A 17,100-nucleotide genomic window follows, 5' to 3' on the forward strand; every position below is an offset into this window, starting at 1 on the left:
CCTCACCTCCCAGGGAGGGGCCCAGGAAACCAAAGGTCATAGGACTTGACTTGGGGCCTCACTGAACCATCCGGGGCTGCTTTCCGTATGTTAATTCTCAATTCTAGTAACAACCCAGTGAGCTAGGAACTGCTATTATCCCCATTCCGCAGGTGGCACAGGGAAGATAAGTAACCCGACCAGGATCTGGCAGCTCCTAAGTGACAGAGCTGGGATTTGAACCCTGGCAGTCTGCCTCCAGAACCCATGCTTTTAACCGTTACTTCCTCAAAGACCATTAAGCCTTTCCTTAATCTTTTTCTGGCTTCAGCTACAGGAAGTAGTTGTTTTTAATGTAGGAATGTTTGGAGCATGGCAGGAGTACAGGCTGCAGGGTTCATTTGAACGTTAGCCACAGACATCCAGCCACCCAGAAGCTGCTGCCTTTACTGTGCCCATCATTCTCAGGGCGCGAGGGTTAGGGAAGCTCCAGCTGCACTTTACTCAGTCCTTGGGAATTTTGCTCCCAAAATCAATGTCATAAAAAATGAAATGCTCTCCTTCCAGACTCCTCTAACGTTGGTGTCTTGTTTATCTATAACAAGAAGAAAACCACTTTTATGTTGATTGGAATCTGGAGTTTGGCTCTAAATGTTGTCAAGAACTCTGATTTTTTTTTCTTTTGTCTCTTGGGCCTCTATCCTCACTGAGAGGTCACTGATCGGCTTTGGGGTGATGTTCTTCTTTGCGGAATCAACCAGAGAGTAACTGATGCAAAAACTACTCAAATCTTGAAGGCTAACAGACTAAATTCTGGAATCTGCCCCTGGGAGCCAAAAGAATTTCTAAAACTTTTGCTCTCATTGCTGCTCTTGGTCTTCTCTTTTGAACATCTGAGCAGAATGTCACGCACAGGTCCCACGGGCCTCCTCCATGGGTTGGGCTGGTAGGATCAGGCAGCATTCCATCCTAGACAGTCTCATAGGTCAGGTTACAGCTGTACCATCGCCACTGTGAGCCAGAGCAGTAAAAACAGCTGGAGGCAGAACGTTGCTCAGCTGGAGCATTGGTGGTTCAGTGGTAGAATTCTCGCCTGCCACGCGGGAGGCCCGGGTTCGATTCCCGGCCAATGCAGCAGCTGAAAGTCTTTTGACAGCTCCTTGAAAAGAAAACTTGGCAAGATAAGTAAGTGTGGGCCTCCTAAGGCAGGAACTTTCTTCCTGGGAGAAACTAGAAGATTCTCAGGGCTAGACATATTTTGTCAACTTTCACTGATGTATGAGTATTTTATCTTCTCATTTTTTTGATTTTCATTTTAGAAAACTTGGAAAGTAGAGAAAAATATAAAGAAGCAAGATTATCCCCATCAAGAGGCAATGAATATTATAATTTTGGCATATATTTTCCATTATATATACATATATATATTTGAGATCATATGTATAAAGATATATATATATATATATATACACACATATGATCTACTTATATAATTCCATATCTTTCCTTTTTTGTTTGGATAATAGATTTTATTGATTTTTATTTTGTTTTGCTTTGTTTTGCTTTTGGCTTGACAAGTCACAGCAAGCAGAACTTTTGAATATTTTATACTGACTTGAAAAGTTAGTGCTTCTTAATCCATAGAGTCATAAAGTAGAATAATGGTTGCATAGCCGAAGGGGAAGAAGTGATTAGGACTGACTGCTAATAGATGCCTGGCCTCTTTTGGGGGTGATGGAAATGTTCTGGAATTAAATAGTGATGCTTGCATAACTTTGTGGATGTACAAAAAATCACCCATTGCACACTTTAAAAAGGTGAACTTTCTGTTAAGGGATGTTGTTACATGAACTATATATCAATTTTTTAAAAAAAAGTTAGTGCCTCTTCCCCTACAGTGGAACTTGGCAGCCCGTGCCCCACCCTTTCTGCTTATGTGGCAGCAAGTCAAGCTGTCTGGAAAGGAACCGCTGCTTTCTGTGGCTCATGGCAGCAGCTAAAAACCTTCTGCCAGCTGGAGCATTGGTGGTTCAGTGGTAGAATTCTCGCCTGCCACGCGGGAGGCCCGGGTTCGATTCCCGGCCAATGCAGCTTATTTCACTTTTTAGGTGGTTTCCCTAAGCATTCTTGAAACAACTCGCTGCTCAGGAGACTCTTATCTTACACCAGGATACATTCAGGCAGCTTGGCTCTGGATTTTACTGCCTCATAAACAGCATTTCAGCAGTTGCAGAACTCACATTATGGTAGTTCCCAGAGATGGGAACAGCTAATTTGGGGGCTGCACATCCGCTCCAGACCCACTCAGTTTGTAATGAACCACTACTTTACAAAGATGCCAGAAGAAGGTCCCAGCAAGCGAAAAGAGCAATGATAGCTAGTCAGTCAACGGGTTCATTCCAGCCTCTCCCGCGTACTCTTATTATTCTGCTCCACTCCTCCACCCAGCTCCACCTGGCAAAGGCAAGAACCTCCTGCCTGGTCTCTCTCCCAACTCGGTCTGTGTTTCTGCATCCCACAGCACAGCATGTTCTTCACTGCACACCTCCAGGCAAGGCCCACAGTGAGACTTGTCCACCAGACCCTCTGTGCGTGAACGTATTCTCGCACACATGCTTCTCCCTCACCTCTCACCACGGTGCTCTGGTCAGGGCAGGCCCTCGTTTGTGACACGCTGCTCCCAGCCCCTCTCCACTTGCTCTGGTTCCCCTTCAGCCCTGCCAGTTGCCTGGGGCAGGGGGGGTTTTCACAGCGCAGTGTCCTTTCTCTGACTCTGAGCTCCTATGGCACTCGATGTGTCCTCCCTGTTCCCCTCTATGACATTCCCTGATTGTCTCAGGTGTCCTGGCCTAGATTCTGGGGTCAGAATCACCTGCCTATGAGTCCTGGCTCTGCTGACTTCATATCTATTGCCCTTGGACAGGCTGCTTGGGCTTTCTAAGCTCAGATTCCTTATTTGTTAAATAGGGCAGCAATAATAATACTGAACCTACAGTGTGCTTGTGAGTTTCAAAGGAGATTTTTGCATTTACAGCCCTTAGTACATGGCCCAGGCCAAACACTCTCAATAATAGCTGCTTTGGTGTCAAGTTGTTTTAATGCGTGTGTATAATATATCCACCTACTTAGCAAGGTTCTCAGGGGCAGGGCTTTTGCTCCCTGGATCTTTATCATCACATTGCCCAGGTGGTAATGGGCCCCTAGTCGGGGTCAGGGATGGAAGTTCATGTACGAGTGAGGAGCAGAGCTACCAATAGGGTTTCCACTGGAGGGCTGGTGACCTCCCTTGGTGAACATGTAATGGGATCCATCCGTTTGCAAAGCTTCGATGAGACTGGGTGTGTCAGCACCTTCTGTGGACACTCAGATGCAGTTGAATCAGACCCAGGACTTGCCTGCAAAGAGCTCAGGGACAGATCCACAGATGAGTAATCATGTGACGCTGTGGTCACAGAGGACTGGGGCACCAGGAGGTTGTTGGAACTGGATCTTTTCTTTCTCCTTAGCTTCCACTCCCCTAGCCCTACTCCCATTTTTTGCTCTGATTATAAAGGAAACACACGTTCCCTGTAGAGATTTTGGAAAAAACAGAGACATTCCTACTGGGAGAAGGCAGAGGGTAAACAAGTTAAATACATTGTCTGGCAGATACGTTTGGCAGCATGCATTAAAAGCCTTCAAAGTTTAAGAATTTACCCTTAGGAAATGAATATAGATGTAGGTAAGGTTTTTCGTTTTAAGCACCTAACAAATGTTAGCTCATTTATTGTCATAACAATCCTATGGTGTTGGCATTGCCCTTACCCCATTAGACAGGTGAGGAAATGGAGGCACAGTCAACTAATCTGCCCAGGGTCGCATAACTAGTCAGTAGGGGAGTGAGGGCTCAGACTTGGCCCACGGGCTCCAGAGTCTATGCTCATAGCACTGTTTACACTATGATTCTTTGAAGAGGGAATTAATACAAAAGGGCAACCACAGATCTCAGCTTGACTGGGAATTGGAGAACTGCAAAGTAAAACCATGTGTCATTTTTACTCATCAACGTGGCAAACATTTAGGGGATAACTAATATCCCTGGTGAGGCTTTGGGGAGATGGGTGCTCCTCTGTTCTTGAAATGCATATATATTGGTAGAATCTTCCTAAAGGTCAACTTGGCAATATCTATTGAAGTGTCAAATATCTGGTCCTTCCACTCGGCAGCCCCCCTTTACCTAGGATCCTGGAGAAATGCTTGCACTCCTGTATAAGGAAGCATGGGAGAGATGTAAGAGTGAAAATTAGAAAACAGTCAAAACTAAGTTGAAGCCAATTTCCAACATCACATCATTTCATCTATAAATGTGTGTGATTCTAAAAGCCAAGAGGGAGGGAGGCCTCCAGGGGCATGGAGTCCCAGCTGCTGTTCCCAGCTGGCCTGCTCAGGCTTCCCCACATGTCCTCCCCTTTCCCCAGGCCTGTTCCAGCGACATGGGGCTGCTCAGCAGGCCCAGCCTGCAGCCGCAGCTCCTCCTGCCTGCTCTGAACCGTGCCCAGTCCCCTAAAGGGCCTCTAGGACCGAGGGGACAGGCGGCGGCTCAGAGCTTTTCTCTTCAAAGTGGAAATCCAGGCCCCCTTTACTGGAGAGAAAAAGGTCCATGGTCCACAGGGAACAGCACTGCTTTAAGACATAATAGGAAGTGAAAAAAGCAAGTTTCAGAAAATTTACTATGATCCCATTTTTGTCTATAAAACAAAGAGTAGGATTAGCAAAAGACAGAGGAGGGTACTTGCCGAAGGGTAAAGTGGTTACCTCCGTGAAGTCAAATTGAAGACTAAGGAGAGGTGGGCTTGGCTTTGTTTTGTTTGAAATTTTTAGAATGAGAATATGTTTTACTTGTATAATTTAAAGTTTTTAACAAGCCAAAGCTGGTACCATTTGAACAACAATTTATTAATGGTAGTTTTAAATATCCATAGGTCCATAATGATATAAGTAGTTGGATGGATGGATGGATGAATAGGTAGGTAGGTAGGTAGGTAGGTAGGTAGGTAGGTAGGTAGACAGACAGACAGATAGATAGATAGATAGATAGGTAGGTAAGTTGAAAGACAAATGGTTGAGAAGGGACAGCAATGCCTGTAAAAGGATTCCAGTTAGTAAATGTAGAAGGAAAGAGCAAACTAGAAAATCACCATTAGGCAGACTCCACAGTAATAATTGTTGTAGGCAACATCCACCGATGGCTGCTAAAATCAGTGGGGGAGTGTTTGAGGAAAAAGCTAGATATCTGTCTAGTCTCAAGTATCTCCCCTGAGATATTTTTTAATTACCAAAGAAAAAAACTTTACAGGGGAGAAACCCAGCAGATGCCACCGTAATCGATGATGAGGTGAACACTCCCGGTAACAAGACCAATAGATAGCATGTACCCCGATGTTATGCACCGAAAAAGTGCACCACTTCTGTGGCATTCTTCCAGAAATGCCAGGCTAATCACAAGGAAACATGAGGCCACCCCAACTCGAGAGACATTCTACAAAGTAACTGACCAGGGCTTCCAAAGTATCGAGTTCACGAAAGATACAGAAAGACTGAGGAACTGTGATGAATTGAAGGGGACTAAGGAGACAGGACAACTAAATGCAGTGTGGGGTCGCAGATTCCATCCTGGAACAAAGGACGCGAGTGGAAAAACCGATGAAATTCAGATTAGGTCTGTAGTTAAGTTAATAGTGTGATGTCAGTGCCACTTTCCTGGTTTGATAATTGAACTATGGGTCTGAATGATGTTAACATTAGAGGCAGCTGGGTGAAGGGTATACAGAGAATTCTGTTACTATTTTTGCAACTTTTCTGTAAATCTAAAGTTCTTTCAAAATAAAAGATTTTTTTTTAATTTAAGAAAATAGCCATTACACCCTGTCTACTCTAACCCTCTAACTCTAACAACGTCTAATCTACTTTCTATCTCTATAGATTTGCCTGTTCTAGGCATTTCCTATAAATGGAATAATACAATGTGTGGTCCTTTGTGACTAGTTTCTTTCCCTTAGCGTAATGTTTTCAAGGTTCCTCCATGTTGTAGTGTGTATCAGTACTTCCTTCCTTTTTATTGCCAAATAATAGTTCATTGAATGGCTATAACACATTTTGTTTATCCATTCATCAGTTGATAGACATTTGGATTGTTGCCATGTTTTGACTATTGTATATAGTCACAAGCTGCTATGAACATGGTATACAAGTTTTGGTGTGGACGTAAGTGTTCATTTCTCTTGGGTATATACCTAGGAGTGGAATCACATGGTAACTGTGTTTAGCCTTTTGCAGAATTTCCAGACTGTTTTCCAAAGCAACTGTACCATTTTACTTTCCCACCAGCAATGTCTAAAGATTCCAGTTTGTCCACATCCTTGCCACCACTTGTTATTATCATCCATCTCTTTTATTTTAGCTATCCAGGGGATGTGAAATGGTATCGCATTGCAGTTTCGATTTGCATTTCCCTGATAGCTAATCATGTTGATTATCTGAGAAGTCATTTTTAGCACCTGTTGCCCTTGGGCCAACAGTTTGTCGTAGATTTCCCAGAGGTGTTCAGCACTATTGTCCCTCTCCTTGTGAGATCCCTCTGCCTGAAAACCTGCAAGCATGGGTCTATCCCCAAAGCTTTGGGGCGTAAGTGGCTCCAGGGCCACATTCCTTTTCAAGAACCAGAATCAAGGCCAGAATCAAGGTGGGAGGCAGAGGGGAGGGCTAGAGAATCAGTGTGTCCTTATAACAGAGATCTTGCTCATTCAAAAGACCCTAACAGCCTTTAGCATGATGCCTTGTTCCTCTTACTCTCCCCAGGAGGCCCCAGTGGTTCTTGTGACTCCAGCTTCAGTAGTGGCATCAGTGTCTTCACTCCAGCCAGGTAAGTGGTTTCTTCCAGTCAGAAGTGTTTGTGGAAAGCGAGCAACCTGTATCTTTCCTGGATGCAGGAGACTACAGCGAAGACCCGAGGCATACTCTGCTTAGGGCCACTGAAGTGCCAGAGGGAATCTGAAGGACACTGAGCAAGCCCAACTCACCCAGTTCTGATGGACAGATAGCCTTTTGAGAGGTATCAGAAGCTGTTGGAGGTCAGTAAATACAAGTTGTGAAAGTATAACTAATGCATGGTGACCACAGGGAGACACTTGGAGATGCCTTTGCCCAGCACCTTCTGCTTATCAGGATTCGGTGGGGCTGACAAGGCTGACAGGGGGAAAGCTGTTCAAGGACAGTGTGGAGCACAGGCAGGATTGAGTCTGAGAGAGCACAGACGGGGAGCAGGAGCTGTCCTCCCCAGGCGCCCAGGTCAGCTGTAATAGTGCAGCCTTCCACGAGGGGGCGGTGCAGGCCAAGCAGCAAGATCATTCCCTCCCTTGCCATCCCCCTCCATACTCCCTGCCCAGTGATGGCATTCCCGTGGGGAGGGAATTATCACCATTCTGTGTTTGTCTGAGCCCCTTGGACTTGACCCATCTTGATTTTCTCTGGGCAGAATTGGCACCACTGGGGCTAGAATGGATGATGGTTCTCCTCCCGGGGTTCTTCCCTCCAAACTCGACATTCTGCTTGGGCCCCGGGGAACCAGTCACTCATGAAGCGAAAATATGCATTCAGCCCTGAGAGGCTCTTTCTCCCCAGACCCTTAGGGTCTTTCCTCCTTTTATGTCATTTTTTAATTTATTCTTATTTCCAAGGACCCCGTGCATGTCTTCAAAGTATGCAAGTACAATTATAAATATGGACTATTCATAGGACCTCTCCCAGATTGTTCGAGCAAGCCAGTATTTGTTCATTCGTTTTCAGTTGGGTTTTACTGGTGTTTAAATCCCATGGGTCAGTAGTAGTGTCTCTATTTTAGGACTGAGGAGGGACAGGACATCAGCGGGCTGCTGTGAAGATAACAGACTTAGGAGGGACTCTGGTGGGTGCAGACTGGCTGGGGGCCACAGCAGCCATCCCAGGAAGAAGGGATAGAGGCTGAGACTGAAGAGCTGGCAGACTGGAGAAAGTTGGATAGATTTGAGATCTGTTTTGAAGGGAGAATTGACAGGATTTACTGATGGTGGAACAGAGTAAGAGGAGAGAAATAAGAGAAAGAATAACTTCTAGATTTTGGGCTTGAGCCAAATCAGGAAATCCTGGTACTTTTCCTAAGCTAGGGTGACAGGAGGAACAGGTGTGTGAGTGGGCCCGGCAAGAGCTCTGGTCCAGGTGGCTCTGAGCATCCCCAGGAGCAGTTGAGGAGGCAGGTTTGGATTCAGGAACTCGGAGGAGAGGACTGGACAGAGGTGCAGGGGGACGGTGTGTCCTGCAGAGGAGCTCCGCTTTTGTTCTGAAGGCCATGGGAGCCAGCGTTACAAGTAGGAGTGAGGGGGCAGACGTGTGATTTAGAAGACCCTCTGGCAGCCCCGGGGAGGATAGCTGAGGGAGGAGGACAAAACTGGCAGCAGAAAGGCCTGTTGCAGCCTTGTCACTGTCATGTAGGCTATAGGGCATTGTCCTGCTCCACAGGGTGGCAGTGGGAGGTGGGGGAGATCTAGGAGGGGGCAGAGATGGGACCGACTGGAGGGGGGCACAGCTCCCCGCTGCTCGGCTCGGAAAGCTGTGGGGTGGCTGGCTAGGGCGCGCCTCAGGAGGCCTCCATTCTTGTGCTGAGGCCGGGAGCTGCCTGATGGAGCCAGGGCTCTGATTTATACCCGTCGTTCAGGAGCCCATGCTGAATGCTACCTGTTTAAAATTAAAAAACCAAACAAGAACAGATTGTCTAGTGCTTTCTCTCTCCTGTGAACAGAGGTTTCCTCGTGCAGCTGCCAGTCTGAGTCACTAGCTGTGCCAGAGAGGAGGGTGGCCTTCAGAGTCGTGAAGCCTGGGCCAGGGTACCTGGACACCCCATCCCCCCCGACCCACACTGGAGATGGCAGCTGAGGACAGTAGGGTGGGGTGCCTGCTTCCTCCAGTTGGTGCTGACTGAGCTTGGGCAAGATGGCATCTTCCAGGGTCACCAAGAAACAGAACCCACCCTCCAGTTTTCTGGGTGTACTATTTGCCCAGGGCACTGCCTGCTGTTGCCGGTTTCACTCAGGTCGGGCCAGCCAAGGCTGAACTGGGGACTCCTGCAATGGCAGAAGAGCATCCCTGCCTGGCAGAACGCTGCCATGGTGGGCAACGCTCCCGAGCCTCTTGGTGGTCACTGACCCTTTGATAATGTGATGAAAGCTGTGGACCCTCTTCCTAGAAAAATGCAAAGACACGCAGAACTCTGAATATACTTTCAGGGGTCCAGGGATCTCCTCAGAGCCAATCCTTGCCCCCCAGATTACAAAACTTCCTCACTTGGACTTAAACACAGGGAGAATAACTGACTAAACCCAAGATCATTGGCCTCTTCCCGCTCCCTCATCCCCCTTCTTTCCCAGGATGCCAGGGGAGCCACCTGAATAAGCAGGGAGTGACAGGACACTGAAGGACACTGAAGTGCCATCTGAGTGGGGCTCCAGTTAGAGGAGTCTGGGTTCCTCCACCCTCTGGGGTGGTGAAAACGACTCCCTGGGAATGGGTGGAAAGCAGAGTGGGGGAAGCATCCCCGTGTTGAGAGGATTAGGGAGGAAGAGTCTCCACCGTCCCTCCCCCGCTCCTGCTCCCCTTCCTCCCTCTTCCTTCCTCTCCCCATCCTCCCTCTTCTCTTTCCCTTCCTCTCTCTGCCCTCCCCATCTTCCCCTTCCTCCCTCTCCCTCTTCCCCTCCCAATCCTTTCTCCCTCCTTGCCTCCCTCCCTGTGTCTCTATCTCTCCCTCTGTCTCTCTGTCTCTCTGGTGCTGCTTACATGTACCAGGCACGTTCGTCTCTCGTGAATCCTCTGAGTAGTGGAGTCCCACTTTCTGGGTGTACATCCTGACTACACCACTCCTGGCTGTGTGGCCCTTGGCCAGGAGCTTAGACTCTCCCTGCCTCAGCTTCCTCATCTGTAAACTGGATGTGAAGCTAGTGCCAACTTCATAGGGTTATGGACCTTAAATGAACCGAACTATGTAAAGAGCTTAGAATGGTGCCTCGCCCACAGAAAGCACTTTACACATTTTAGCTACAGTTATTATTACAACAACCTGGTTATTATCCGCATTTTACAAGTGAGGAAACAGGCCCAGAGAGGTTAACTTCTTGCCCAAAGTCATTCAGCTAATAGATGATCAAGTTGGAATTCAAGCTAGGTCTGTCTCACTCCAAAGCCTTTATTAATCACAGAGAGTTCCAGAAGCTTTGTGTGTTAATCGCCCTAACTCATCTGACACAGGAGCCCCGGACAGGTGTTGCTGTGTGAATGGACTTCCACTGTGATGCCAAGGGCCATGGTGTCATTGGTGACATTCAGTACAGGTCTCCTGGTGTAGCTGGCTGCCCTATACATAAGGCAAACAGAAAGATCTAGAAATCAGTGCTTTCCGACTTTTCACATCTGCTGATTGAAAAAAATTGTAATCATCTTTTATAAAAAACAACTTTGAATTAAGAAACAGTTCTCTTTTTAGATTCACCGTTTTTCTAATTTGATTAGAAGTGTAACATGAATCCTATAAAGAGTTAGACATTACAGAAATAAAGTGCTGCCTCCCAGAGAGAACCACTGGAATTTATCATTATTTATTGGTAGTATCAGAAGCATTCTTCAATAAATCGATATTTTAATAGCCACGGTGGTGCCATGCATTTGGAAATTGTAGTACATATATGTGTAAGACATTTATTATGAAATGCTTTATGAGAACATGCTCAGTGAAAATGGGGTTTTGCAGACACCTTGAAACAACTCAGAAGCCCCCAGGAGTGACTGGTCTAGACTTTTTGGAACCAATGCAGAAATGTAGAAACTGTGAGTGAGTTCCATTCTGTTCTATCTGGATAAGGTAAGCCAGAACAGAGGGTGCCCCATCTCAGGCTCCAGACCAGCAGCTCAGGAGCTGAGCACACCATGCAGCGTGGGGTGCATGGTTCCCACAGTCTTGGCTCCCTGCTGAGTGCAGAGCCCAGCACACCAGCCCCACCTAGCAGAGCACCTGAGAGCTGCTTCCTCAAAGGCAGGTGGGATCATCGAGCCTCCCTTTCCTGGGAACTGAGATCAGCCTCCCTGGTGCCCTGGGTGTGCCTGTTTCCTGTGACCTTCACCTCCAGCCAGCCAAGAGAAGTGAGACCCAGGGACAGTGTATCCAGCTAAGGAAATGAGTTCTCGATACGTGGCCGCATGGCCTTGGCTGGGTCCCATACTGTCTCCCAACCTCCATTTCCTCATTTGTGCGTTGAAGGATTGGGTTACATGAACCATTAGGTCCTTCCAGTTAGGAAGTTGTTGGTTGAAGCTGACACCTGCCTCACCAGCAGTCTGAGGGTGCCTGTGTCTGGGGAGGTTTACTGTTCCTGGCATCTGCTGTGGGGAAGATCAGAAACTGTTAGTATATAAAATGGTGCCAGTTCACACACCAGCTGCGTGAAATCCTTCCTTTGTTTTTTGGCACCGACACAGTGCCACCTGAGGGAGATGCCGCCATGGGCTGTCCCTTGCTTTCTGCCCTCAGTAGAGACACTGAACTGGCCAGAAGCATCTGGGGACCACTGAATTAAGGAGCCCGGCTGGCTGAGGAACCATCGAGCCTAGCATCTTGGGGCTCCATTTGGGCCACTTGGATTTGGAGTTCCCCCCACAGAAACCAGCACCAGGCTTCCCCGGTGTCCTCTCTCCCCCTAATGGAGACTCTGTATGCCCTTTGACAAGAAAGTACAATGAAAGGTGTGTGTGTCAACCTCCTTTTTCCAGCACACAGGGCTGCCAGGTCTGATCTGGCCAGAGAGTAGCCGGTCCACACAAGGGGCTGCTGTTCTCTGCCCCTGCCAGAGGACAGTTGGAAATGATGCCATCATGGACTCTTCTGGGCATGGCTCATTAGAAGGCAGTGCTGGGTGGTGGGTGAGACCACTCTACTCAGACTGCTCAAATCCAAATTGCTGGCCCCACCACTTCCTGGTCATGTACTCTTGGACAGGTTACTTAATGTCTCTGTGCTTCAGTTCCCTCATGTCCAGAATGGGAATAACATTGCTTCTGGCATAGGGCCTTTGAGAGAAGTAAATGAGGCTATGCAGGTACAAAGCTTAGCATGGTGCCTGGCACAGAGTATTTATTCAAGAAGCGCGAATTATCATTTTCGGTACCACTGTCATCATCATTATTTTCAGCGCCACATTCTGCCCCCCACCCAGGGTTCATACACAGCACTAGGCCAGAACTGTAGGGTGGAATCCAGGGAGCTGGGCTTGGCACTGCCTTCCTCCCCACTAGCAGCTCAGGACAAGGCTGTTGCTAGGCCAGGGCAGTCCTGAGTCCCCCAGGTGAGTGAAAACAAGGGCTTCTTCCCAGGGGGCCCGTTTCAGCTAAGAATGTGGCATGACCTGCCAGGCACAGGGTACTCATGGCACCCTGGGCCCTGTGTGGCAGCTGGTACACCCTGAAGCTCCTGCTGGGGAAAGGGACTTGCCGTGGACCTCAGGCTCAGGGGGTTAGGAAAGAAGAGTTGGGGAAGGGGGTGGAGGTCTGTTCATTGTCCCCTGCTTTCCGAGCTCCTGCTTAGTTAAGGCCTTGGGCTGCTCATAGGCATCTTGAGCTTCTCCAGCCATGGGACCCTCCTGGCCCAAGGAGAAGAGCTATAGTGGAACGTGCTGGAAGGAGTCCACTAGGAGGGCCACAGGATGGGAGAAAGAGGGACTTGGAGATAAGACAGCAAGTAGATCCTAGCCTTCAGCAGAGGGAGAGGGAGTATCTCGGGAATTGTCAGAGATGAAAAGAAAGTGCTCAGGAAGCCCTTGGATGGATTACCAGCCTGCCGCTGTGGAGCTGTGCTGTCCAGGGTGGCAGCCACTTTCTCGTGTGGTTGCTGAGCGCGTGCAGTGTGGCTGGTCTGATCTGAGATGTGCTGCAGGTGTGAAATGCATGCTGGGTTTCAAAGACCTAGGACACAAAAAAGAATATAAAGTATCTTAGTAGTGACCTTTGTATTGATTTTATATTGATTATATGTTGAAATGGTAATATTTGGGTATATTGGGTTAATTAAAATACATCATTAAAATTAATTTTACCTGAGGCCGGCTCAGTGGCGCAGCGGTTAAGTTCACATGCTCCACTTCAGTGGCCCGGGGTTCGCTGGTTCAGATCCCTGGCATGGACCTACGTACCGCTTGTCAAGCCATGCTGTGGGAGGCATCCCACATATAAAATAGAGGAAGATGGGCATAGATGTTAGCTCAGGGCCAGTCTTCCTCAAAAAAGAAATTTTTTTAAATTAATTTTACCTTTCTTTTTACTTTTTAATATAAAACTAGGAAACATAGAATTCCATATGTGACTCAAATTATATTTCCATTGGACAGTGAGCATGAGAGAGAGATTGATTAAGAGAGTGACTGGGAGCCCATGTTTTCCACCCTGGACTCATCTGTGCCTTAGTTTCCCTGTCTGTCTTAGGCTACCAAAGAACCTAGATGTATTTGAAGATATCTTTGAAGACCCCAGAACTTCCAGCCATATGGCTCCTGGGGAAATCTCAGTGGCAGCCCAACCCAGAGGCTCGAGTCTGCTGGGCCCTGTCACTCACACACTCAGCCCTTCTGGCCACCAGAGGATAGAAGGGCCCACTCTCACGCCCAAAACAAGCACCATGGGAATCATCAAACCATGTAAAATAGCCGTTCCATTTAGCACTTCCAGAGCTCAGAATTGTGCCATTTAGGAATTCACATCAAATGAACTTCAGAGAAGCTGCAGGCGAATCAGGAAAGCATAGGCATCGAGTGCCTGATGCAAATGAATAATTGAGCAGCCTGGAAATACCACGAAAGACTGTTTTGTGCAGGCAGGCAACTGAACCGCCAGCCTGGTCCTCAGGAAATGCAGCCCCTGGTCTGCACTGTCATGGCTCCTTCAGGCGAATACAGTGTGATGAAGGGAGCCCCTCTCTGACACCCTGAGGTTTTCTGTCCCTGCTGTCCCCATCCCTGAAAACTCCAGCCTCTGCCCGGGAACTGTGCTTTGGGCAAAGGGCTGTGTCAGCGTCCCAGCAGCCCCCAACCTTGGGGCTACTGGGGTCTTTTCTCTGCCTAGAAACCAGCAAAGCCTTGGGCCAGGGAAGCTGGGGAGCCTGCCCCCCCACTGAAGCAAAGCACATTCTGAACAGGCTTCATTTCTCAGTCAGAGGCTGTGTTGCCTCTTTGCCAACTCAAACGAGAATGTTACAGCTTCAGAGGCAACTATCCAGGCATCTCAACCAGGCCAAACACTGTGCCGAGTGCCCTGGAGCACGTGGCAAGATGGAAAGCCAGGATCCCTAGCCTCACCCGAGACCTACCCTTCAGGTGCCTGGTGGAGGACCTGTTGGATTTAAGGAGTGTTATCAGGGCCTTCCCCTGGACTCCCTGGACATGGTGGTTTGGTTTTATCAACAGAGGGTCTGGACTTACTGCCCGGAGGATGAATGGCCTTTGGACCCTGAGGTCTGCTGGCACCCAGCTCAGTGCCATCGGAGTGATTTTCTCCTATACAAGCCAGGCTTGTGCTGGAAAAGGAAAAGGGAGGTGGGTGGGTCCCAGCAGACTGGCCCTCCTCCCCTAAATGTGGTTGTCATGGCTCCAGCCTTGGAGAGGGAGAGGGAAGCGGAGGGAGAGAAACAAGCCCTCCGTGAGGCTTGCAAGGGTGTATGCCATCTGCCCCTCCTGACCGCCGAACCCAGGAGAGGGCCAGTGTCTGGGCCCGGGTGTGCGGGCCAAGGGGGTGTGCAGCTCGGTGGGAGAGGGTTCTGTGGGCTTCACCTCAGCTCCTCCCTCGTCTTGCCCACAGCACTGAAAGGGCCCCGGTCACCCTCCACCTTGATGGGATTGTGCAGGTCCTAAACTGCCACCTCAGTGACACAGCCATCGGGATGATGACCAGGATTGCCGTCTTGAAGTGGCTCTACCACCTCTACATCAAGACTCCCCGGAAGGTGAGCCCCCAGGCCCATCGACCCGGTACGGCCCTCTAAGCCAGGGGGCTTCTTCTGAGTCGACCTCGGTTTTCAAGGGCCTGCCCATGCTTGGGAGGGATTTGGTCATTGCAGTTCAGGAGAAGTCCTTGTAAGCAAAGGAGTGAAGATGTTTGAGGAGCCTTTTGGTGTCTGGGGGCAATGGGGAGGCGGGGAGGTGGTCCATGCAGTGGGACCCTCTCTGCTCTGAACCCCATCCTGGAGCGAGGGAGCGCTCACAGGTTCCCCGGCTTCTCTGCTCTCCAGATGTTCCGGCACACAGACAGCCTCTTCCCCATCCTGCTTCAGACGTTATCAGACGAATCCGACGAGGTAGGTCACCAACAACCCCTTCTGTGCTGTGGCTGCCGCGTCCCCTTTTGAATGACTGAGGGGATCTCGTAGCTGAGAGGGGCTTGTTTGGTGGTGGTTTTTCTCTTAAATCAACACCCAAAAATTGCCCTCTTCCTCATACCTGGTAAGGTGCATCCTTTAGAGGGAAAGCTCTGTTTGGCTCTTGGCTTTGGGAATAAGGACTCTTCCTCTGTCGGCCCTTCTGAAGAGCATGCTGGGACCGGTCATTGGCGAGGAGACCAGTCTTCACAGGGAGCTGGCTTCTCTGGAAAGCAGTGGAGAGTGGTGGTGGGAGCGTGGCTGTGGGTCAAGGCCACATGCAGGGCTGACCCTGCTGAGCTGCCTAAACTTGAGCGGGTCACTTCATGGCTCTACATCTCAGTTTCCTTCTCTATTCACCGGGAGTAGTAACAGGACATGGGGTTGTAAGAACAACATGATCCATGAAAAGTGCCAGGCATGTGCTGAGCACTCAGAGAGTGTTAGTTGTGTTACTCATTCAGCTGGACTCCATTTTGACCTCTAGTTTGAAATTGGACCCTTAAGCTTTGCTTTATTGGGGTCACTAAGAGCAAAAGGGGGAGGGTGGCCCAGAGGGGGGTAAGGAGAGCTGGACTCTGGGTCCCTTTGTCATCTGAGGGAGGAGCACACCTTTCCCCACGCCATTGGCAGCCTTCCAGTCCCTGGAGTTCTTTTTCAGGACTCCCCTGCCACCCAGCCAAGGGGCAGGATTTGCAGCTGGGCGTTGCCATTTGCCAGGGTGGCATCCCATCCCTCCAGCCATACCAGCTCCAGGTTGCATGTCAGATGCTGGCAGGCTGCTGCTTGACTCACTCCTCTCCTTCCCTCTTCCTGGCTCTGGGCAGCTGTGGGCTCCGGGCAGAGCTGTGTCCTCCATGAGGCAGCAGACACATGAATCTGCAGACCTCCCACACTGCCCAGTGGGAACATGGGAGTAGACAAGGGCTAGGGGTTGGGGGAAAAGGGAGAGGGACATGGCTCACAACTTCCTATGCTGTGAGGCACCTCAGTCTTCCCTGGGCTGGTAGCAGGCTTATAGGGAGCCCAGTACAGCTGTCCTGCAGCCTGAATTTACTTTCCTGAACCTGGGCTGAAAAGAGATGCAAACAGGCAGGTGTCTACCTCTAGGTCCTCTAAGATACTCTGCATTTCCAGAAAAATCCAAAACAGATGGTCTAGAAATCTGCCCTTGACCCCTCCTGCCTGTCCACCATGCACACACACACCCTCTCTTTCTCTTTCCCCACCGTCCACTGTAGTGTGAGGTCCAGGTGGACGTGGCCCAGTTCTGCCTGAGTTGGGAGTGACTCACTGCACAGTCACAGCCCTCATTTCAATGCAAAAAGGAAGAGAAGAACTTTGCTGATTGGTTCCTTCCCTAGGACTTCACTGAAAGCAGCTGAGTTTTCAGTCCTTTAAACTGAGTTGTTTAATCCCATCCAGCTCTTTGCTTGCAATTGGTTTTGTGTGCGTGTGCATTTAAAGGGAGCAGGAGGAGATGCAGTCCATTAAACAGCTCTGTTCAGGTTGCGCCTGTGGAAACTCGATTTGCTGAAGTGCCAAATGTTGTCAGGGCTTTGGGGCACATCCTACGGGCCTCCAGTGGGGAGAGGATTGCAGCTGTTCTTGGGGACAGTTGCAGGGGTGTAAGGGGAGTGAAGAGGCCCTGCTTTCCCGTCTCTCCA

General features: G+C 49.2%; 1 protein-coding gene and 2 non-coding genes across 5 annotated transcripts in view; all 3 read left to right on the top strand.

Annotated features, from left to right (window-relative positions):
* Positions 1-17,100, top strand: part of VAC14 (VAC14 component of PIKFYVE complex) — a 104,572-nt gene that overhangs the window by 18,533 nt on the left and 68,939 nt on the right. For all 3 annotated transcript variants that reach the window (XM_046681585.1, XM_046681583.1, XM_046681584.1), the window contains 3 exons: positions 6,817-6,880; positions 14,878-15,022; positions 15,308-15,373. In XM_046681585.1, coding sequence (XP_046537541.1) covers positions 6,817-6,880; positions 14,878-15,022; positions 15,308-15,373 — 275 coding nt within the window. The remainder of the gene's footprint in view (positions 1-6,816; positions 6,881-14,877; positions 15,023-15,307; positions 15,374-17,100) is intronic.
* On the top strand, positions 1,043-1,113 carry TRNAG-GCC (transfer RNA glycine (anticodon GCC)). The gene has a single exon. It is a non-coding gene; the product is annotated as a tRNA-Gly (tRNA).
* On the top strand, positions 1,999-2,069 carry TRNAG-GCC (transfer RNA glycine (anticodon GCC)). The gene has a single exon. It is a non-coding gene; the product is annotated as a tRNA-Gly (tRNA).

Source organism: Equus quagga, chromosome 13, assembly GCF_021613505.1.
Source record: "Equus quagga isolate Etosha38 chromosome 13, UCLA_HA_Equagga_1.0, whole genome shotgun sequence".
In the NCBI taxonomy this organism is placed as follows: Eukaryota; Metazoa; Chordata; class Mammalia; order Perissodactyla; family Equidae; genus Equus; species Equus quagga.